The 24,176-nt window shown below is 35.8% G+C and overlaps 1 protein-coding gene across 4 annotated transcripts; it reads left to right on the top strand.

The window, feature by feature from the left end:
* Positions 1-475: 475 nt before the first annotated feature.
* Positions 476-22,503, top strand: LOC108098401 (uncharacterized ENTR1 family protein). 4 transcript variants are annotated; one of them, XM_017201280.2, is made up of 13 exons: positions 476-630; positions 945-986; positions 1,633-2,202; positions 3,571-3,636; positions 9,234-9,317; positions 9,374-9,439; positions 9,590-9,880; positions 12,537-12,621; positions 12,890-13,078; positions 15,538-15,768; positions 18,814-19,235; positions 19,284-19,392; positions 21,702-22,503. In XM_017201280.2, exons 2-13 carry the CDS (start codon positions 963-965, stop codon positions 22,388-22,390), a joined length of 2,826 nt encoding a protein of 941 aa, XP_017056769.1. In that variant the 5' UTR covers positions 476-630; positions 945-962; the 3' UTR covers positions 22,391-22,503. The 4 variants fall into 4 exon arrangements, with proteins under 4 accessions (XP_017056769.1, XP_017056772.1, XP_017056770.1 ...); XM_017201283.2 differs by lacking the exons at positions 18,814-19,235; positions 19,284-19,392; positions 21,702-22,503 and having other exon boundaries at positions 15,513-15,559; XM_017201281.2 differs by lacking the exons at positions 476-630; positions 945-986; positions 1,633-2,202; ... (2 more) ...; positions 9,374-9,439; positions 9,590-9,880 and adding an exon at positions 12,101-12,429.
* Positions 22,504-24,176: the final 1,673 nt, after the last annotated feature.

Raw genomic sequence — 24,176 nt, 5'->3', positions numbered from 1 at the left:
TATATATTATATGTTATATTATATTTATATTTGAAGAACTTTAGCATCAGAAGAGTATACATAAGTCGAGCGCCCCTCAGCCGTATTTTCCATCGAAAACTAATTTTTTGTTTCTAACGGAGAATGACAACAGTGCAATTAGAAAAACGAAAGAATAGAAGACAAATTTGGAGTCGGGCTGCCTTCGGGTGCAAGCAACGAAATCGTATTATAAGAGTGAGGAAGAGAGGGAAACTTAGGAATATCCCTTTCCCTTTCCTACACACATGATTGGCAATTGCCAAAATTCACTTGTGAACAGCCAGAACTGCAGGGTATATACAAATGAAAATAACAGCATTCGAATGAAGATGCTTGTGTTGGTGAGAACTTTGTGTGCATGTGTGAGATTTAAATTTAAGTGTTCTGAAATATATGTAAATGAGTCGATAATATAAGTAGTAAATAAGCAAAATGTGGACAGTGTGGAAGCTATCTTTGATGTGCACTCATATTCTCGAAATTCAAAGGCATTTCTATTTATTTCTCTTTATTCTTTTAGTCTTTGCGAATTTTGGTTTGATTATCATCGTTCAATAATTTGGCTGTACAGGATTGTATTTTTTTCGAACAAAACATTTTTAGAAACAGGTAATCGTGAAGATAGGTAAAAAATAAAAATCTTTTTATTACATTTGTTCCAACATTAACATAATTAGTGATTTAATGGTATTACATAAGAACACCAACCGAACTATAATTGGAATACGTTTATACATGCCTGCACAATTAATAAAGTTTATACATACATAAATAAATATACGTGTATGTCAATCTTAATATATGTTCAAAAGTGCGCTCATCTCACACCTGTTGCTGTTTTCATAAATAAATGTGTTTGTTTATAAGGGAATGATTTTTCAAAAATCTAGCTTATATGTGTATTCCTTTTTCTATTTTCTTAGATTGGATAAAGTTGAGAAATGGATTCTACCTCCGATATTCCGGTAAGGCCAATAACACAATTTTATTAAATATCCGAATGATTTTGTAATATAATACATATATTTAATATTAAATATTTTTTGTATACAGTTTATACATAGGTTAATATGAACGTTAATCAACTTATTTTTCAATAAGCTTTAATTGAGAAAACCAATCTAATGAAAAACTGTATGTCTAATAAACAAATATTTTAAATATTTGCCTAGTTTGTTGTGGTAATAAATTTTATCATGTATAAAACCAGTTAAGGTTAAATCTGTTTTTGATTTTTTTTTTTGATTTGAAAAACCTTATATAGAATCCAATAATTAATTGTTAGGCTTTTCTACAATAGCTTATATTTAGTTCAATTTCTTTATTTATCTTTTTAATATTAAAATTTTCGTACAATAGTTTATTTCACGAATTGTATTGTCAATTAACTGGTGATAAAAAGAATCTTAGGGCGAGACTTGACATAAGATCCTGATATGATAACATAACTATTATAACCTTGGACTCGGGATACCTTTTTTCCCAGAGCTAAGTGTATAAAATGAATAGAGTAGATAAAAGAGGAATCTTTGCATACTTTTGTAATAGAGAAAAGCTTTTGTATAAACAGTGAATATCCTTATGTTATAAAGTTTTCTCTACAATTCCAAGGCAAAAGAAGTTGAAACGAAAAGTGGAACGGAAAAAGAAGTTGAAACGAAAAATGGAACGGAAGCGGATGTGAACGAATTGGCTCCTGAGGAAATCGATAACAAAGTCGAAATATTATCGGAATCAGACTCTGACAGTGATTTAGATAAGTCCGTTACCCAAACTAGTGGCGAAGAAGGTGCTGATATTAAAACTGAAGTAACCAAAACGGGAGACTGCACAATTTCGTCAGATCCAGTAGAAACTGTGACTTTAACTACGGCTTCCAAAAGCGAAGAACCAGGGTTAGTGGATACGGAAAGCAGTAGCACTGATGAAATAGATGAAAGCGCGGAAATAGAATCCACGGGCCCCAAAAAAACTGACTTACCTATTCCAACACCACAAAATCCTGCTAACATCAAAATCGATAACCCAACCTCCGTTTCTGAGGAGAATACAAACGATGACAATGTAGATGACAATGTAGAAAACTCATCTGCCATACATGGAACGTCAGATATTGAAGTTGAGAGCGAGAAGCCTGAAACTACCGAAGATACTGTGTTGCAGGAATCTTCAATAGAAGAAGTATTTTTTATTTCTCTTATAAAAAGTCAACGCCTTTAACCTTATAAAATGCAGCTTCTTTTAACGTTTAATTTTTCAACTTCAAATAAGCGGTAACCCCTGCGGAGTTATAAATCGGGCTTTGCATCAGCTGCTGTTATGCTCTTGGGGTATTATAATTTCAGTCAAAAGATTGCAAAGTAGTCACTAAGATTTAAAGTTATCTCGTGAAATCCGCGACAAAGTTGTGTTGGTATTGCAGATAGTATATATGTCGGCCGAGATATATAAAAATCTTCCTTACATAGTAAAAAAAAGGAGTAGTTTTCTGTTCATTAAATTCATATACGTCATCTTTCCTATGAAACAAAATTTTAATTCAAAAATCAAATCAAAGAGCTCAAAATTTTAAATATCATTCGTATTTTTAAACATTAGCGTTTTTTTTTTTTTTTTTGAAATTTCATTTGATTTTCATGAAACTAAAATGTAATTCACGTTAAGTTAAAAGTAAAAAACTTTTATTTAAAAAGTCATGCATTTTCAAATGTACATCCGTTATACTTGTGATGTAGATGTAATGTAGATGTGATGTAGATGTAACACTGTGTTGACTAAATCGAAACCCCGTCGAGATCGTCGCCTCAGGTCTTAAGTACGGGAGTCCGAAATAAATTAACAAATTATCTGAGCGGAAGTGTAGGATATTCACAAGTACCTAGGTGAAAACAGTCTGAGGTCGTACGAAGAAAGAAAATTAAAAATTGGTATTAGTTGTACATAGTTTATATTGTAAAAAAATGCTTATGATTTTTGTGTGTTGGATGTAGTTTTTCGGACATCCAAATTCGTTTTTACTCGTTTGTATTTTTATTTTAGGCTTCCCTGGTGTTTTTTCGGCCAACTGAGCGTAAAACTTCTGACTGATATTAAAATACCCTTGGAAATTTTATTTTATATTTGCCTTTATAACAATTTTGTTCAATAATCCCGTGACAATTGCGCGTGTAACGAACAATTTATTATACATAATATAATATAATATATATGGCCTAACCAACATCTATGAAAAGCAGCAAAACTGTTTTTAATTTGCAGACAATTCAGGCTGATAATGGATTTAAAATTAATTTTTTTTTTATGCGCATAATCATCGAAAATATTTTTATTGAATTTATGAATGATTTTTGTGATTACAAGTTAACGGGAACGAGGTAATAAAAAAAAATTAAATATTGAGCTTAATTATAGTATTAACTAATAATAACTATTTTTCATATGCGATAATAATATTCCATTTTTTTTAAAAGCTGAAATCGTCTTTTAAGTTCGGATTCAACATTTATTTGGCTCACTATGTAAAATACTGTGTAATTTACTTTTTTTTAGGAATCAAATGAACCCACAACCAATGTCGAGGACACCGAAATCAAAGAAGTTGATCCAGACGAGCATGTAAGTAAAAATTTGTGTAAGACTTTACATTTAATGATACTAAAATATCCTCTTACCAAAATGCGAATCTGAATCTGAATCTGAAATACACCTTTGTTCTGGAAGAAACCATGCCAGTATGACAAAAAATGATTGTCCTTACGGACGATAGTTAAACATTACAACGTCATAAGAAAAAAAATTAATAGAATGCAATGGGTTGCAATTTCAAACGAAAATGTTTTTTTTTTTTTTTTTTTTTTTTTTGCTTGTTTATTTTGAATCTTCTCTTACGAGACTAACAAAATGTGTTAAAATCTTAAAGTACTACATTATTCTAACAATTTGTTAAACTGTATTTGTGTTAAACGGTCCTAATAATTATCGCTGGATGGGAAGGTCGTTACGACGAAGGCGGGAGCGGCTACATACCAACGTCAATGCTCTAGCGAGGTGGTTTGGATGAGTTGACAGCTTTGTGTAGTAATTTTGCATGTGCTGCGCTATTACATCTCGGACGGGGAGTACATTCAAGTCTCTCTGAATATTTACACTCCGAACGTACCACGGTGCCCCAGTGATAATTCTTAGGATCTTTGCTTGGGCTCTCTGCACGATTTCTACGTTGCTGTTGCTGGCGCTGCCCCACAACTGGGAGCCATAAGTCCAGATTGGTTTCAAAACTGTTTTGTAGATAAGGACCTTGTAGTCCAGACTGAGTGGGGAGCGGGAGTTGATCAGCCAATGCAAACTATTTGCCTTCAGCCTTAGATGAGTTCGTTTAGCTTCAATATGCGTGCGCCAGGTAAGCCGTCTGTCGAGATGTACGCCAAGATATGTTACATCATCTGACTGGGGGAGCACGATGTTGTTTAGCGTAAGGTTTGGGCAGTTTCGTCTATTTAAGGTAAATGTTACTTGTTTACATTTTTGCTCATTTACTTTTATTCGCCAGTCTGAGAGCCATTTCTCCACTACTTCTAGATGTGCCGCAAGTTGCGCTGAGGCTTGTTGTGGACATCTAGATCGGCTGAGGATCGCGGTGTCGTCGGCAAACGTGGACATAGTCAGTTGACTGCTCGTAGGAATATCAGAAGTGTAGAGTAGGTATAAAGTTGGCCCGAGAACGCTCCCTTGAGGAACTCCTGCTTCGATGTTGCGTTCAGCTGATATGGAAGTATTGCATCTCACCACAAATATTCTGTTGTAAAGATATGACTTCAAGAGTTTATGCGTGCTATTAGGGAGCATTATTTTGATTTTATGCATTAGGCCGTCAAGCCATACTCTGTCGAATGCTTGGGAGACGTCCAAAAATACCGCAGTGCAGTACTCCCTATTTTCAAATGCACTTCGAATTTCTGAAGTTATGCGGTTCACCTGTTCGATAGTTCCATGTTTTTCGCGAAAGCCGAATTGATGTGCTGGGATAATATTATGTCTTCTGAAGTATGGTATGATACGGGTCAGAAGGCATTTTTCAAAGAGTTTTGATAGACAGGAAAGTAAACTTATCGGTCTGTATGAGGAGGCGAGGGTGTGGTCTTTTCCTGGTTTTGGTATCATTATGATGATTGACTTTTTCCACCTCTTTGGGAAGCAGCCCAGTCTTGTCATCGCGTTGAACAGCTGGCATATGGTACCAACGGCGCATAGTGGGAGTTCTATGAGCATTTTTGGAGTTATTAGATCGCAGCCTGGAGATTTTCTCGGTTGTAGCTGCTCTTTTATAATTTTTATGACTTCGCATGGTCGAAATACAATTGGTTCGGCAATAGGAAGGTCGTCTTCAGTTTGCGATCTTATATTACGCACGTTTGTTACTGGATTTGGCTGAAACACATTTTCAAGGTGGGCAGCGAATGTGTCGGCTCTGTCTTTGTCGCTTCTGGCCCAGCAGCCTGCAGGAGTCCTTATTGGCGTAACCGTTACTGTTGGAGGGCTCAGTGTTGAGTGGGCTTTCCATAGTGGGAATTTTGAGCTGAATGGAGATAGTTGTTCTATATAGCGATGTTGGGACCTGTCTTCTTCTTGTCGTAGTGCCTTGGTGAGTCTGCGTGAAGCTTCTTTTAACTGTTGCTTTGCAGATGGCGATCGAAGAGATTGCCAAACACGTCGGGAACGACGCTTTGCTAGGACTAGCTGCTCTATTTCTGCGTTTGTATTCTTTATGTTATGTGTTGTGTTTTGCCTTGGTGGTGTTGCGATTCGTGCCGCTGAGGCCAAAACTGACTCTAGCATGCATACGGTTCTGTTGATGTCGTCTTCGCCGGTTAGCTGTGGTGTAAGTTCGATGTGCGAACTTACGTATTTTTTGAATTTGAGCCAGTCTGTGCTTCTAGAAGTTAGCATGACGGGGTTGTCATTACTAACTGGCTGTTGGTTTAGGCTAAAAAGTACAGGCGAGTGATCTGATGATAGATCCGAGAGAGAACTGGCGCTAATTAGATTTCGTGGGATGTTTTTTGTAACTGCGAAGTCTATCAAGTCTGGCAGTTTTCTGGGGTCGCTAGGCCAGTGTGTAGGTGATCCAGGGGAAACGCAGTCAAGTTTGTTGCTAGGATTTATAATTGCATAATACAGTTGTCTACCTTTCGGCGTCACGAGGCGAGATCCCCAGTGCGTATGCTTGGCGTTGTAGTCTCCTGCTGCTATGAAGTATTTGCCTAGTGAGTTGAAGTAGTCAGTAAACTGGGCTTCGGATATCATGAATCGAGGAGGACAGTATACCGCTGCTAGAGCTAGATTGTGACAACCCAACTGTATATTGATAGATGTGGCTTGCAGGTAGTTAGTAGCAAACGTGTTGTGAAAGTGGTGCTTGATGCGGTTTTTAATCAGGACTCCAGTGCCTCCGTGGGCCTTTCCATCAGGATGATTGGTGTTGTAAAACATATACCCTCGGATTTGGAAATTATATTTGTTGGTAAGGTGGGTTTCTGCAAGTAACATTACGTCGATTTCATTGTCGTTCATAAATTGTGCTAGCTCAAGTTTGTGCCGTGAAACACCGTTGGCATTCCACAGTGCAATGCGCAGGGGAGCCATTGATTATTTTGATAAAGTGTTTTGGAGCATCTGAATCAAAATATTCTGATTTGTCAACATACTTTGCATGGTCGTCCGCATAAATGAAATGAATTCATCCATACTTTGTTGCAAACTGAGCATCATCGTTTCCATTCTATTTTCTGTGTGCTCTGCTAGTTGGTGAGAGACTGAAGGTGGTGGTTGGACATTGTAAGCGGGGCTCGCATGACCCGATTTTAAAACGCTTGCAAAACTTACGTTTTTATTTGTAGTGGAACTGCCGAGTGATGATCGGGCTGCTGACGAAAAGAAGACTTCAGGTGTGAGTTTAGAGGGTATCAATGGTGTGTGGTGAGATCGTGCTGTTGAGACTCTTTGGTTTATCCGACTTTTTAACTCCTTGTATACTGGACAGCCTCTGTAGTTTGCTGTGTGGTCTCCTCCGCAGTTACTACACTTTTTGCTATTTGGCTCATTTTTTAATTCACACTTAGCTGAGGTATGCAGCCCTCCGCAGGCGACGCATACAGAGCGGAGTGTGCAGTAAGATTTGGTGTGTCCGTATTCCTGGCAATTTGCGCACTGGACTGGGCCATTGCGTTTATGCGGCTCTTCAACCGTGATTCTGCGATGCATTAGAAACTGGAGATTGTAGATGGGATGGACTTCATTTTTCTTAAGCGCCTTAGATTCAGGTGCAAGTTCCACTTTAAAGAGAGGTTGCGGTTGTTTATTTCGGTTACGTATGTTTATAACTGTTTTTACGTTAAAACCTTTGTCTTTTAGTGCCTGCTCGACTTCAGCAGTGCTTACGTCTGGTTCTATTCCTTTTATAACAACTTGTTGACCTTTACTACTTTTTAGCTGGTAGGTGTAGTAGTTCTTTTTCTTGGCGTCTAGGAGCTCCGTCAGTTTTCTAAAGCTTTCTTCGCTTTTGACTTGGACCTTTGTTTCATGTATTTCTCCTTTAGTCAAGGGGATTACGTGGAAGCTATCTTTACCAATCAGATCGATTATTATATTAACGAGGTTGTTGGAGTTTTTCTCTCGAATGTAAAGCGGAGGCGGCCTCGGTTTCTTTTTGTCCGTATCCAAAACTGTAGAAGCGATTTCATCGGACGTGTCAGCCAAAAGTTGAAATCTATTTGCAGTATTAGAGTTTTGCACGGTTCCTTGGCTTGGGAAAGCCCTATTGATTTTTGCGGCGTTGCCCATTTTCGTGCCCTGTGGGCTTAGTTTTCTTTTAATGTTTATGTAGCGATCCATGCCAGTCTGTATGGACGGACCTTGCTTTTTAGTTGAAGCTTCTGACGGTGCTGCGCTAGCTGCAGTTGATAAATTCGCTGAGACAGCAGGTAAAACGCTCGACTGTATTGGGCATGCCGACGAAACTGATGTTGTTGTTGTCATTGCATTTACAGTTGCTAATGACGTTACTGTGCTGGTAACCGTGGCCAGGCATGTGGGCAGTTGGGGTGAGGCAGGGCCAGGAAGAGGGGAAACGCATTTGTCGCTTACCCCGCTTTGCATCGTCGCTGACATATATGGAGAAAGAGAGCGCGCCCTTTCGTTAAGAATAGGCTTGAGTTCGTTGGAAGGTGTTGGGGTTAACGATCGCGGTTGATCGACTACTGCAGAAGCTTTTGTTGTTGGTGCTTCTGCTGTCGATACGAAAGAGAAGTATGCATTGCTCTTTTGCAGAGAGAGCCGGCGCTCGTCTTGCTTACGTTGGCGCTGCGCCCGAACTTCGTTTGGGTTCATCACCTTATTTGTTTGATTTTTTTATTTGGTTTTATTTGTATTTCAGTATTAGAAGCACTAATTAAAAACACAAAATAATATTAACTTGCGACTTTTCATCGCGATAAGCGTCTTTTCGCCGTTTATTTTTATTTTATATCGGGGTTTTTGTTTTTTGTTTTTATCGATTGTCTTTCGGAGCACAAGAGAAATAAATAAATGCACGTCTGCACTCGCCGACGTTCGGAATCGAACGTAAACGAAACGAAAATGTTAAATTTGATAGATATTTTGTTTGGATATAGAGAGGGATGTAAATGGGAATATCAAATGAATTGATCAAGTTATAATAATTTTTACGCATAAGTACAATTATGTCACTTTTTTTTACAAATTACCTAGTTTTTACATTTTCGAGCAATTGTATTAAATCTTTTAAACATTTGTGATACTTAACTTCTTTTAATTTGTGTCATTCTATTGAGAATAGGACGGTGATAGGAAAAGTAAGATATGAAAGGGAATGTTTCGCGTGTAATGTGAATTGAATTCCTTGGTGGTGCCTCTTAGAGTTTTTTAATAAAATTCTTTGTTCAGAAAATCATTTTAAATTTACAAAATACTTGACTTAAATCGATCCAAAAGTAAATTAATTGATTTTAAAATAGTTCTGATAACATTTTCTTTACCCTGCAAAGGTATAAAATCATTAAAAATCGAACTGTCATCAAACTCAAATTTTTGTACTTACATTTCTAAATAGCTAAGCAACTTATTGTTTATATCTTTGTAGTATAGTTTTGTGTACTTATCTATGTTATTTTTATTTTTGATTTTCTTTTATTTAGATCAACGAATCACAGAAGCTTGGTAATAAATCAGACATTATTGCTAAAAATGTAAATGACAACGAAAATTCAAGATTAACCCAGGTACTTGTCTATTATGTCAAAAAGGAATTTTTTAAAAATGTCGATTTACCTTTTAGAGCAAGGAGACGGAGCTTTTAGATAAAACTACTAATGAAAACGCCAATTTAAAAACGTCTGATCAGGTATGTTAAGTTCCGTGAACACTGATTGAAAAAAATCAAAAACATGTTCAAAAATCTAAAATACGGTCTAAATCCAATTAGACGTTACTTAAATCCAATTAGATTACTTTTGTAGCAATTGCTAAATTATTATCTAAATTTACGTTACAGAACGTTTTGAATACCCAAATTCTGGACATAATATCGGACATAGACATAAATATAAAAGCTCAAGAAAAAATAACGCAGCTCAAAGAGCAAGAGCTACAACTAATAAAGAAACAGAATGAGCTGACAAACCAAATCCATCAGCAACAGATATTGGCCTTACAGCTAAATGAGCAAAACCAATTTCAACAAAGTCAAAGTCAAGAAGGTCAAAATGGGAAATTTGACGCACAAAGCCATAATAGAAGTCACCTACCAATTTCCACCCCACCACAGAAGAACACCGCTTTCAATGTAAGTATCAGATTCAGAAGACTACAAAAAACTAATGTACTGTATTCAAATATTGTTTTGTGACTATAGTATGCCTCACTTTAGTTTGTTAAGTTACTTAGTTGTCTAATGCTCTTAAAAGTCCTAAGCCGACCTCGGTTGACCCCGGTCAGTTCAACCGCTGATCTCATAGATCAATGCGAAACATGCAGTTTCGACTGTGAAGGTAAGGGAGGCTCAAGGGTCAAGGGTCTTTGATCTAACTTTGGACTTTAATATTTATTTCTATCTGCCTATTGATTAAGTGAACGAGAAATTTCATATTTTTTTAAGCTACTTGCGTCCCTGTTACTACCTTTGTTAGTCAGAGATATCTACCGATACCATTTGCATAGAGAGAAATAGGACGCGGTTGGGCAGTGAAATGGGTTTTAAGCTAATTTTATGGATGGTCACTACTAAGTGCAGTATTTAAACTAGAACTAGAATATGTTGGCTAATAATTGTATATTTTTTATACCCATCCCGTTATCTGTTAAAAAGTATATAACAGTTCGAAGGAAGCACTTCTGCCCACATAAAGTACATAATTTATGGCCATCAGACGATTCTTGTGATTCGTTTTCAGCGCAGCTTTGCTACAGTTTTATTCCACGTCCACTTACTTATGTGCCCAGAAATCGCGAAACCCGTGGGCTTTTTGTTACAACAATTTCGATGACATATTTGAATTGGCCTATTTTCTGTTTGAACGTCAAAATCTTGAAAATTATTAGAGCTAGAATATGGACAGCAAGAGAAGTTTCAACAAAGACCGCGGATCTCCTTGGGGCCCACAATGATTTGGTTCCGGCAATATATACGCAACGATCCAAATTTCTTGAGGCGATCTATGCTATATGCTATATAATAGTCGTTTTTGCAATGCTAAAATGTTGCCACAAGATCTCTTCAAACCACTTTGTAAAAGACATTTACGCACTTGGGAGTAGACACTACGAGAAAAGTTTTAAACTGCGTTTTTATGGAAAGCGCGTCTCATATAACTCAGGAGGTAATGTGGCTAATAGTGGTTTCTATGGAGTAAATACTTAAGTTGTGGCCAGGATAGTAGGTTTTTTTTGCCTTGCTTATTACTTGGACACGCCAATTCCCTTCGCTGTTGAAAATCTTGTTGTAGCGCTTGTTATTGCATCTTAGAACTGGAGCTAATAAATATCCCTCGACTTATATTTTCTGAAACAGCTTTCGTTTTGTACCTACATGCTTAATATGATAGCTTTTATTCTCGAAGAAATAATTATCTTCTCGTCTACATAAACCTATATAAACTTGCCCATCTGTTCTCACTAGACTCCTTAAATTGTTAATACACCTTGCAAGGGATGTTACAATTTCAGTCAGAATTTATAGGAGTAAAAAGTATATGGTTTTCGTTGTTGTCGATGTCGATTGCTCCCATAAATGTACTCATTCCATAATAGTGCTTGACTTAGCTAATTAACCACCCGCATTATTAATTAAAAAAAAACTTTAACTTACTTCCTGCCCTAATTAACTCTTGGACATTGTTTTGTATTATATTGTATATAAAGATTAGATTAAGCTGTCAGTTTGGTAACAGTGTGCTAATCATTGAATAAAATTTCCACATTTATAAAAGTAAAAAAAAAAAAAAGAAATAATAGTGCAATGTTCACCAACACTGACCGTTTTAACTTCATTACTGGCGGATAAAGCATTATACTTGCACATTTCACCTGAAAGGGAAGGGAGAGTCATCTGTGAAGCACCGGTGACCGGTGTCGAGGATATAGTCCCTTTTTGCGTGGTTAGACTCAACCTTCTGTGCCGACGCTAAGGTCGATAGTACATATTTTCTTAAGAACAAAAATTGCCCTTTAACTCTGTGGCTATATTTGTGAACGGATAGTTCAATGGCAGTTTAATTTAGTTGAAAACAAGAAAGGAAGCTAGCTTCTGCAGGGGATATTATAATTTCAGTTCACAGACAGGCTCCATAAAGTATATATATTCCTGATCAGCATCACGATCTGAATGGAAATACGTCTGTACGTCTAAACTAGTCTCTCAGTTCTAAAGCTATTTTGCTGAAGTTTTACAAAAGTTGTGTAGTTATTGCACGCAGTATATATTGTATGTCGGAAGGGACGGACTTTCTTTCTTGTTTGGTTTGTTATTTCGATGCCATGGTTTCTATAAATAGGATATCTGAGTTCTCTTTGTGTGCTCACATTAAAGCACTATATACACGGCGTCCACATATACGAATTTAAGTATATGAATGTATCATGCAAATGCACATATAAATCTGTGGGGAGAGATGCGAGTGTTATGTGAAAATCAAATTCTGTGTTATGGATCCGGACATCACTTAACTTTAATATTGCTTAACAATAATTTTTAAGGTGTTGACTAATTCAATAAATACGTTTAAAATGAATTGCACAGAAGAGAAAGAAAGATGCTTTTGTCCGAGTGATCTTTTAAATCAAAACACACGGCAAATGCTCTTAGAACTTAGTACGCAGCTGTGGCAAAAAAAAAATGTATGTTATTCCTTTCAAATGAATTTATCCACCTGAATAATTCAAAATATAAAAGCAAATAATGTTGAACTTAAATAGGCTAAGGTAACTTTTTTTTTAATAATTAGGAACCCACCCATTCATCGAAGACGGTTGATTTGCGTAAAATATTTACTCCTGCTACCGATGCTCCAGAAATTTTGCCGAAAAATCGTAAGTAATACAAGTTGTTTTAAAAAAGGTGATACGTAAGGCTCGTATTTCATTAAGCTTATAGCCCAAATTATGCTACCTATAGCAGCACTAATATATAATATATATTTTTAATTTTTTAAATGTCTTTTATGCTCTGCTTTAAGAGTAGACCTCGCTTGCCACAACAATAGCTAAAACTTAAAGTAAAAAGTTGATTACGTGCCACCTTTTGAATAATATTTCAGAGAACAAATGTTATCTTGCAAATATAACTTATTTAAAATAGGAAAACTTTATTCCTCGTCTGCATTTTATTCGCCAACGCTACACCCCACTGTGGAAGACCAAGTTGAACTGGCCCGAAGAATATCGCATTCATTGAGTGATATTAGTAATCAAACTTCTAAGGGTCAGTCAATGTACGTCAATCGCAAGAAACGATCAGACAAATGGGTTCATGAAGGTAGATCTCAAGGTAATAGTCTCTTTGAATTATCTCTACTGTTATTTATGATAAGTTCTCACAATTTATTTTGCTATACAGTCGACAAAATATACCCTGTAAACGTTTTAACTTTAGCGGCTTACGCTTTATAGACTTGCGGTACATACCTTTTCTCACCCAAAAAAGTTTTTTAAATTAAAATTTAAAAAAAAGTGTTGGTTACAAAATAAAAAATGGAGGTAATCGTTCCCACTTAACCGCTTTCAAAAGAAAACGCAATATACATAATACCAAATTGGGATTTACTGACACATGTGGCTAAACAGAATTACAAAAAAAAAAAATTAAATAAAAAAAATAAACTTTAAGGGGTTACGTAAGTTTCGTGCGTGAAAAGGCTCTTGAAAAAAATTGTTTTTTTTTTAAATTTTTTAACAGGAAAGGAACCCAACTGCGGCGAGCCGAAGCTTATATACCCTTATATACCCATAAAGCCTAAACAACATCGAAGTAATGTCGATTTTTGTATTGAGTTTCTATATTTTCGAGGGTTGTTCATAGGGCAGCTATATGATATAGTCGTAGTTTTTATTTAATTTAATTCGAAAATCAAGTGTCGATAGAGAACTCTATAGATATTTCGAAATTCATGCTTCCTGTTCAAAAACAAAGATGTTATAATTTTATTTTCTTTAATTTTATAAAGATTTTCCGGACTTTGCTATGGCAGCTATATGTTATATAGTTCTCCGACTTTTGTGCATTTTTTTTTTGTTTTTCCCCTTGTAGGGGATTTTATACTTACAGTCGGAAATTATAGAAAAGATCGAATTAACGAAAATTAAATTATGTATAACATTGTTGATTTTTATAACACGACCATGATTTTTGGAGTACAAAGTTTTTTAATTAGCCTTGAATCATGAAAAAATATCATAAAAAACGGACAACTTTATCATAAAAAGGATCGAAAAATCCATATAATAGGATAATAATAATCCATATAAGGTTTATGAAACAAAATTATACCATTGATGGTTTTCATAATAAAATTGACTGCATGGGTATATAAGATTCGGCTCGACGATTTCCTGTTTTTAACTTTATTTAGCAGTCCCAAGTATTTCAGAAAATTTATATGTTCGGCGAGACCGAGCTTCTTTATATACTTTTTTATACCCTTTGCAGTTTGAACTATTTTAGACTAGGCTTCTTCTATAGGTTTGTCAAAATTTGAATTAATTGTTAAATCTTTATAGAAATAACGATCTTTCCTATGGCAGCCACAGTCATCCGATTTCCACCAAATTGAATTAAAAATTCAAGAGTCGTAAAAACACACCATCAGAAATAAATCATTTTTACAAAAAAAAAAAAAAATACAATACAGTAGAATCCTGTTATAACGACTCCGCTTATAGTGTCCGTCCGGGTTGTGCGACGAAAACTCGATGGTTTGGTTGGCCCCATACAAACTTATATGAAAGGGCCTCCGCTTAGTGCGTTTCCCCTTTTAGCGACAAAAATGTAAAAATTCAACCGGATATTGCGTCGTGCGAAAAAAATACAGTGCAATACTGCCAAATTTAAGCTTAAAAATACGCTGTTAGAAATGTATGTATGTATTTATCAGTGATCGGCACCCTTGCTTGTGTGCGTAGCAGCGGCACGAAGGATCTTACACTGTCACTACTCTCTGTTAGTTTTAGCTGTCGCCTTAACTACGCTGCTGCGAGAGAGAGAGAGAGAGAGTCGAAGTGCAATGCCGACGTCACACTGCGTGTGCAGACCTCATAGCCTATTCCATGAGATGTCCCGTTATATTTCTTTCCGAGTAAAACTGAATGTGTAAATTCGCCAAATACAATATGTGCAATAATAAGCTCATTCAGTTTTCAGAATTATGAGAAACCCATCTTTTTGTGTTAAATTTATTAAATTTTTAGTTTTAATTAAAAATTTAATTTAATTTGTTTTAAAAACCTATTACGAGGACAGCAACCATAAATAAACAAAAAAAAAATGTTTTTTTGTTTCTTTTGCTTAGTGCGTCTTCCGGGTATAACGACGAAAAATCGTCGGTCCCTTGAAAGTCGCTATAACCGGATTCTACTGTAGTTTACTTAGAAACAGTTTACAACAAACTCTGCAAGGGTATTAAAATAATCTTCGGCTCAGGCAAAACTCAAGTTTATTGCGTTTTGAAAACTGACAAACGAGTCTCATTAGAGAACGAAATTTTAAAGTTAAAACCTAAGTATTTAATCAAATCATTATGTAAATAAACATTTGTAATAAAAATAAAAAACCGAAATTGAATAAAGCTTAGCTTATGTAAAAGTGAGAACTTGTAATTATGTGATAAAAAATTTAATTAAAAAGGTTTTGATAGAAACTATTTAATATAGGTTGCTTAATATTTATACATATATATATAGTAAGCGACTGAATTCTCTTTTTTAAGAATATACAAATATTTGCATACATAGGGAATGAGTGCTTAAATGATGCTATAAACCAACTTAAAGAAAATTCAGATACAAAGTCCACATTGGAATGCAAAAAGTTGGAAAAAATTCCGCTAAGGCTCCTAATGAACCCAAATGGAAAAGTCCATGACTATAACTCGCTTAAAGAATTGATTAACACTAAAACTGGTCTACTGTCGCCTGACAATTGCGCCGAACTAATAACTGCACTTCAACTTCAACAAGGAAAAGGTAATTTTTTATTTTCATACATATATGTAACTATTCTAACAAATTTTTTAACAAGAAGGGAAGCTTGCTTCGGCTGGCAGAGGCGTATATACCCTTGCCATCATCACAGATATCGAGCAAAATACATAAACGATAAATGATAAACGATAAACTGTGTCGATTTTTTTTTTTTTATCAATTTTCTATATTTTCACTGATTGTTCCTGTTACACATATAAGTTAAAATCGTCCGATTTTAATGAAATTAATTCGGAATTAAAGACCTGATATTCAAAAAATCTATCTTCTATCGTAGTTAAAATCTTTATATTCGAAATTCAAAATCTTGCTTGTTTGATAAAAGCAACGGCGGTAAAATATTTGTTTCAATGATTTTATACAGATTTTTCGATCTTACCTATGTCAGCTATAAGATAAAACCAGGCTTAAGTCCTTTGGATGTGAAACATCTTTTGATTCTTGTCAATACCTCAAAAATGTGCACTCTAATTATTTTTGTACATTTTTTTAGTTGGCTTGAAATAATAGCCTTTACAATTATTGTTTATTCTCATGGTAGTTTGGTAGAACTCACAATTATTGTTTATTCTCATGGTAGTTTGGTAGAACTCACTAATTACACAAAAAGATAAGAATTTAATAAAACAAGAAAGGATGCCTCACCCTTGCACTTAAGAGTGGAAAGATAGAAAAAGTAAAAAGTTGCTACAAATTTTTTACGCTGCGAAAAAAAAACTCTACAGAACGCAGTTAGGATATTTTGTTCTCTTCCCCGAATTTTTTAGGCAATTTTTTGTCATTACTTTTAGATGAATCTTGATCTGCACTTTACAGCAAAACAAAGTTGTGTTTTTTAAAAAATAATTAAAAAAATTTACTTGTTTCCAATTTCGATCTCAATTTCATTCGTTCTTTATTTTTATCAGTTAAGTTATTTTCCTTTTTTAATAATCTTGGTCTCGTTTAGTCGATTTTAGCATTTCGCCCATACATTTTTTCACTGGATAAATCGATTGAACATTAGTCCAATATGCGCGGTGTCGATACGTACTTTATTAGTACATTTCACTTAAGAAAATATTTAAGACCAGCAAGGGCCCCTTCAGCATCGCATACCGTGGTTAAACAGACATGCTAAATCGAAAGTATATATTCCTAATATGCTCTTAGAGGCAACCAGACATACGGACATCCACAAATTTATTTACCTTATGGATTCGAAAGTGTTTTTTATTTTAGGCCTTGCAAACCGCCTTATTCCTGGCATTATTACCTTATTTTTTTTTTTTTTAACTCTAGTTCTAAGTTATTAGGGACAAGCGGCTCTCACCCACGAATGGAAAGCCGGAAAGAGATAGGTTTAGAGTGAAAGAGTGAGTGAGAAGGCGAGTGATAGAGAATTCACTTTGTGTAGACTTTGCCGGATGATTGCGTCAAAGGATGCACTGAATTTTTCCTTCGACTTTTTCTGGCACTGGCGTAGCAAAAGTTTTCATACTGCCACCCTACACAACATTAGGTTATTGCCCGGAGAAGTTTACTTAAAGTTTGCATAAAGGACCAAGATGCAAATAGAATTAATTATAAATTTCCATTGTTTCGCTTTGCATCCAATACACTTTTGGCACTTTGGGTCGCTCAAAGGCTCGAGTTTGCCGTAATTACCGAGTGCCTGGTGTTTTGGGAAAGTAAATGGAATCTAAATAACACTAATTGTGCAAAGGTCGGGAGCAACCGAACTCCCACCTGGCAGAAACTGAGCATTTGAGTGCCAGTTTGAGTTGCATCTAATTGCTGGAACAAGTAAATCAGAAAAACACAGCCACATCAACTGGCTGTCTGGTCTGTCTATGCAGGATTCCCCACACAACCTCACACGCACCTGGGCTGCGATAAAATGTGGGTTAGACGCCGACTTGGAAAATAGTTGTTTGTGAGATTTTGCAGTCCAAATACCCCTTGCTGCAGGACCCAACTGCGGAATCCCTTTGAATCCCTTTTGTTGTAGGGCAAAGGAATTGCATATTTGATTGGGAGGCAAAGGGGGTCATGATTGGTTTACTATTTGTATTGGGCTTTAAGCAATATTGGGACTTAGTCAAGCCCTTCTGATTTGTCTCTTAACCTAAGGAAACTTCTTATATTCTACAATATTTCTTTTACTCATTAAGTAGTTGAGTTTTTATACAATATATGGTTTTCACTTACCCCGCATATCCTGGACATAATTTCCTGTACTTACCCTGTAATCCAAGAGGAGTACTTCCTTCAGATTATTTGGGGTTTAAAAAGTTGGCCTTCCACCTTGTTCAACATTGTTACACACACACACTTGCGGACATCAGACGTAATTCACGATGTGGTTTGCAGTTAATTTTTAATAGCAGTTTACTTTCCCATTCTTCAGTGGTTTCTTGATGTTTTAATCACTTTTCGGTGTACTCCCGATCATCAACAAACGTTATTTTTCCAAGGGGAATACCTTGAGAGAGCGTCGCTCAGTCGCTCATCGCTCAATGCGTGGCCGAAGCCATGATACAATTATACAAGGTAGTCCACTCGGCAAAATCCATAGTCCCCTATTTTTAGCTTTGACAAGTAAGTGTGAGTGAAACGGCTACATACAAGCAGGCACGCACAAGGAAAATAAGGGACCAAACCCGAACGACTTCGGCAAGCCGAGTGGACTACCTTGTATAATTGTATCATGGCCGAAGCCTTAGGTTTATCTGAAGGTTTAAATGACGGGAGTACTTATGAAGCGTCAAGTTTTTTTTTTTTTTAAGGGTATATAAGCTTCCACTAGCTGAATCTGGTTTTTTTTGCTTGCTTAAAATATAGTTTATTTCATATAGCCGAGTTAAATCGTAAAAAAACTTTAGATTATGACCTTTTGAACTACAACTTTGAACTAATATAAATTTTTTCTTTGTTGGACTCTTTTCCAAATACGTTTGCTTTGCTTCATTGTTGACGCTCTCGCTGCTGCTGCTGCCACCAATGCCTCCAATTGAGGCACAACCAAACTTTAACCCATATATGTAGGTGCGGAACTATTTGCGAAGCGCCGCAAAAAGGCTGAGAATTGGGTGGTCGACGAAGCCAACACAGGTACTCTAAACCATCCGTCTGGTATTCCAGATTATCAGCAGTATCAACAGAAGCCGGCTATATCACCAAATATATTGCCCGCATATTCTGATGCGGGGAAGCATCGCGTTCAGTTGAATATCCATCAAAATCAACTAATTGAAAAGTATGCAAAGCCAGGAGTGCAGGTTGTCGTATCTCCCTGGGAAGCAGCTCTACAGACTGGTTCAGCGAGTTCAGCGTTTTTGGAGAATACCAAAAGTCAATGTGATCCGCCATCCGCCGTAGCACCACCATTGTACTTTCCAGGCGGAAATAAGGATTTCACAGATGCTGAGGAGCCCAGGCGTTCTCATGATCTGAAGCAATATAATAAGGTATGACACTCGCTTTTATTGTTCCTTAGTTACAGTTTTGTTCCACAGGCTTCTGGTTCGCAAGCGGCCGATGTCCTTTCTAATCCGCAAAGGGATCTGGCATATACTCCATGCGTTGCCCAGGGCTGGGGAGGTCGCAGTGTGGAACTACCTAAAGGTTTGTATCCAGCTTTTTTACTATCTCTTTTTTATGAGTTTTTTTTTAAATTAATTTTAAAAAATGTATCTTAGCAAATATATATTTATAAGGTAAGGCTAACGAAAAAATTCAATCAAAGTGCTTATAGTACGCGTTGATGTGTAAATAAATTTCACATTGCTTTCAAAGCGACCATAATGTCTGGAAGAACATATTTAAACATTTTTAATGAACATGTTAAGCAACTTGATTAGTCTTGCAGAGGTTTTATTATTTCAATTAGAAATTCGCAAAGCAGTGAAGGAGACACCTTAGGTTCAATAGAGTAAATCAAAGTCGATTTATACGATTTAATGTCTCTTAATTCAAAAAGCTGTAACGTAGGACAGATGACCTTAAATAAAGAATTTATCTTTTCAGTCCAAAACCCAATCAAATTTTAAAAACAAATTATTCTTAAGGTCTTATTTTATTTAGTAATTCAAATATTTCAGAATATTTGCAAATGAATGAAACAGAACCGTGGCTATTTAGCCCTAGAAATGACTCAGCAGAAGAAGACAACCAAAATTACTATCGAGTTTTGACATATGATTTTGCTGTTGATGTGCAGCATCGACTGAATCAACTGGAACGATTTCAAAACTTAGTTTTGGAACACCAACGCTATGAACTGAAAACAATTCAAAAGACAGAAAAGGGCCGTGAATTATTTCCAACAAAATTGCTACAGGCTTATCAAAATGCAAGTGATTGCAACCAAAAAAATGAATGGAAAGAATTTAGTGATGATGACCAAAATCAATCAAATGAAAAAGTAAATGTGCGTGAATTAATACATTCTTTTGAACAGCAGAGTATATCGGAAAATCAATATCCAGTCGACCAAGCCGCAACACCAAAAGAAAGCCATGAAGGCAAGATTTCTATGTTTGTGTATGTGTAGTAGAATGTTTACCTACAATACCCACTGTACCATATGTAGTAGGATGTTTACCTACAATACCCACTGTACCATAAAATAAGAATTACGGTTAAAGACCAGATATGTATAGCCATATCTCTCGCGCTCACAGAATAAAATAGGTTTATGATCATGTATTGCGAGCTCGCTCACGCGTCTTAACGAGGAGAGGAAGGAAGAGAATAAAAAAGCATTGAACGTCAGACACTTAAAAGGAAAGAGAGAAAAGAGAAAAGGACAAGAAATAAAACGAAAGTCTTGTTACTGTTACATATGTTCTTGTGCATATATTTAAGGGGATGGGCCTCTCTAGCTCCCAAAAAATAGTCCTTTTTTAGAATTTTTGTTTTAAGAAAAACTAAATAAGAACTCAAGTTTACAAATAAGAGAATTTTTTATTTATGTCAGTGACTATATACAATATATTTTTTAGGGATTAATTTCCAAATAACAACTTTGCACTGATTTTGTGATTACTCCTTATGTTTATTTATTTATTTATTTTTTTTTAATTATATCAACGTACTATAGTACGATGTAAGTTTTCATCATTTGCAGAAGCAGTCCAAGGATTTGGATTTTTAGAGAGATTAAAGATTTTTTTAGGCCATCGTTTTTTTTGCGCATCATTTTTGGGGCCTTGAGATACATTTAAAAAGAGAAAATTAAATGTATCAAAAATTCTTGAGTGGCTTAACCCATTAAATTTAAAAAAAATTCTGTTCGTTCGTACGGTTTCTTTTTTCTTGTCGAGTATAAAAGCATTAGCTGAGTTGTTTTCAAAAAATGCTTTCACCTGAACCACATTTAATTAAAAGGCATTTACTTGGGTCACTCTTTTTTAACTTGGGTCTACATATTTCAGAGGAGCTTCAATTTGACCCTCATTTTCCTTTTCAACAAGTGTGCCTATGCAATTATTATTTTAATTTTGGTCTCTAGTTTTATGGTAATCAAAATAAGTATGCAGATTAGTAATATTATCATTATTTGATAAGCCTTTATCATAAATACTGTTGTCCAGTGTAATCCCTATATATGTATACATTTGTTAATTTTGTTGATCCCAATATTTAAATCATTCTTTGTGATTTTTCGAGAAAAAAGTTTAAAACTTTTAGTTTGGAGAAGTAACTTCTTAGATTTAATTAAACGGTAGGGAACGTAAAATGTTTGACATTATTATTTTTTTTTTTTTTTTTATTTATTTATTTTTTTAATTATTTTCCCAGGGCTACAAGCTATATACATATATATGTTCTATTTATATAGATGTTCTATTTATGTCACATTTTCAATTATGTGTTTATAAATTATTATTACGCAAATTATTCTAATTTTGTGTCTCTACTTTTTTATACAGGCTTATATGTCCCGAAAGAAATATCTCTTTCGAGCTATGCCGCACCTTCTAATCAGTACGCAGTACAGGAAAAACGCGTGGAAGCACCACGCTACGAGTCTTCACCGCACCCTTTCCCAAAAACGAATTTTCCTGGTGAAAGCTCGTATGGAACCATTAACAACACCGCGTTTCCAGCGTCTAAACCATTAGCAACTGGATATACTACATTACCACCACAGCGGCAGCTCTACTCACCGTCCAGTTATCAAAAATCTCAAGTTGGGTCCGAAAACTTTAAGCCTCAGGTCAATTTTAATCCTTCGCCTTTGTCCTTCGATAAATTGGCGAGGTATGAACAGCCCGATAAAGGATGCTCGGTTGGTGGAGGTCCACAGTACTTGAATGCTCAGCAAAATTTGCATGTAGGCAATGCTTCGCCAGTACCCTTTGACGTTGGGTACAATAAAGTGACGTCAACATCTCCCAGCTCTATAGGGTCGATGGGTTCTTCCAATCGCAATCTGTCAAGAACCGACTACTTCAGAAGCGGACCAGCACCAAGCAGCTTAGTTACTCGACCAACAAGCCACGACCAATCGTTCAACAAATGTGCCAGAGGCTGGGGAACTCTGCCTGGACAGCAGCAAAACTATCAAAGTCAACACTCTTATCCTTCAGCTGGAAACCTTCCATACTCAGATTTTTAAAATCTATAAAACAGCTTAACGATTTGCGACATATTTACAATTATAGAAATAATATTTACTGTGTTTTGTTTTTTTGGTCCTACAAATAATAATGGTTCTACAAAAAAAAGGAAGACTTACTTATGTTTAATATTTTATGCTGAACTGTGTTTTTTGTGCCTTCCTTTCTGATGCACAATTTGATTTATTGAATACACTATGCCAACGCTGCCTGATTCTGGGGTCCTTTGACTAAGTTTTGGTCCTTGGACTCGGACATTGGTTAAAGTGTGGAAGCATATTGTTACCTGTTTTGTTTGCTTATTATATTTAAGCGGTGGCTAATAGCCCGTTGCTGCCGAAAGTACGTGGTTCTTCCTATGCATATCTTTTCAGTTACAAATCCAAATAAAAATTATTATTGTTTTAATAGTATGCTAATATGAACGGATTCAGATCGTGATGTTGATTATGAATTTATATACTTTATGGGGTCTAAGGTGTCCCCTTAACTGGCAATACCCTATAATACCCTTTGTCTGCGAGGGTATAAAAATGTACCCAATAGCTGGTAAAACACCTTTGGAGATAAGGTCGGAGATCGTCACTGCACAACGCCCACTGTGCTCTTTAACTCACAACACTAGTACCATAACCACAACTGACACTATGTTTTTTTTTTTTTTTTTTTTTTTTTTTGTTAAGGGGGAAAGCTTGAAGAGCCGAAGTGTAGGTCTTTCACCCACTAAAACCCTGAACCTACTCTGCGTTTTCCTCTCACGGTACAACCGCAGGGGTTAACCTTGGGTATTACTTCGCGAGGGGGGAGATGGCCCAAAAACCCCCCACTAGTAATTAAACTAGGTTTAAAGTCGATTGCGCTGACGTTCAGCGCGATGCAAGGATTTCATGACAAAGACTGTCATTTTGCTTACGGCATCCCAATTGTTTTGTTCACAGTGATGAAAAGTACTTGTTACCATTGTAACGTAAAATTTTCCAATTTCTTTTTTATTTACTTTTTTTGAATATCTATTACCGTAAAAAATTACTAAATGTCGGGAAATAGCCTAAATGCTTAAGAATATCGAAGATATGACCCTTTTTATACCCTTGCAGAGCAAAAGGGTATTATAATTTCAGTCAGAAGTTTGCAACGCAGTGAAGGAGACACCTCAGACCCCATAAAGTATATATATTCTTGATCAGCATTACGAGTAGAAGCAGAATACGTCTGTCCGTCTGTCCGTCTGTCTGTTTCTCTTCAAACTAGTCTCTCAGTTTTAAAGCTATCTTGATGAAACTTTCCCAAAAGGTGTGTAGTTATTGCACGCAGTATATAAGTCGGAACGAGCCGGATCGGCCGACTATATCGGATAGCTCCAATACGGGAGAATGAAATAAAAAATTCTAACGCCGTGGTTTTTGATCAGATCGACTTGAATTTTTTCAGATGGCGTTTTCTAACTACTATTGAATTTCGGATTAAATTTTATCAAAATCGGATAACTCTATCGTATAGCTGCCATAGGAGAGATCAAAAAATATATATAGAATTAATGGAAATAAATTGATAACATCGTTGTTTTTTATCCCATGAGCATGATTTTTTGAATATCAAGTTTTTTAACAACCCTTAAATTGAGAAAAAAGTTTCAAAAAAAATCGGACAACTATATCTTATAGCTGTCATAGGAAAGATCTAAAAATCTTTATAGAAATAACGAAAGTAAAATTATAACATCGTGGTTTTTTATCAGACAAGTATGATTTTTGAAATATAGAGTTTTCTTACGACTCTTAAATT

This window comes from Drosophila ficusphila, unplaced genomic scaffold (assembly GCF_018152265.1).
Source record: "Drosophila ficusphila isolate 14025-0441.05 unplaced genomic scaffold, ASM1815226v1 contig_220, whole genome shotgun sequence".
NCBI lineage: Eukaryota > Metazoa > Arthropoda > Insecta > Diptera > Drosophilidae > Drosophila > Drosophila ficusphila.
Note: the sequence above shows the minus strand (reverse complement) of the source record. Positions and strands in the feature narration are given on the sequence as shown.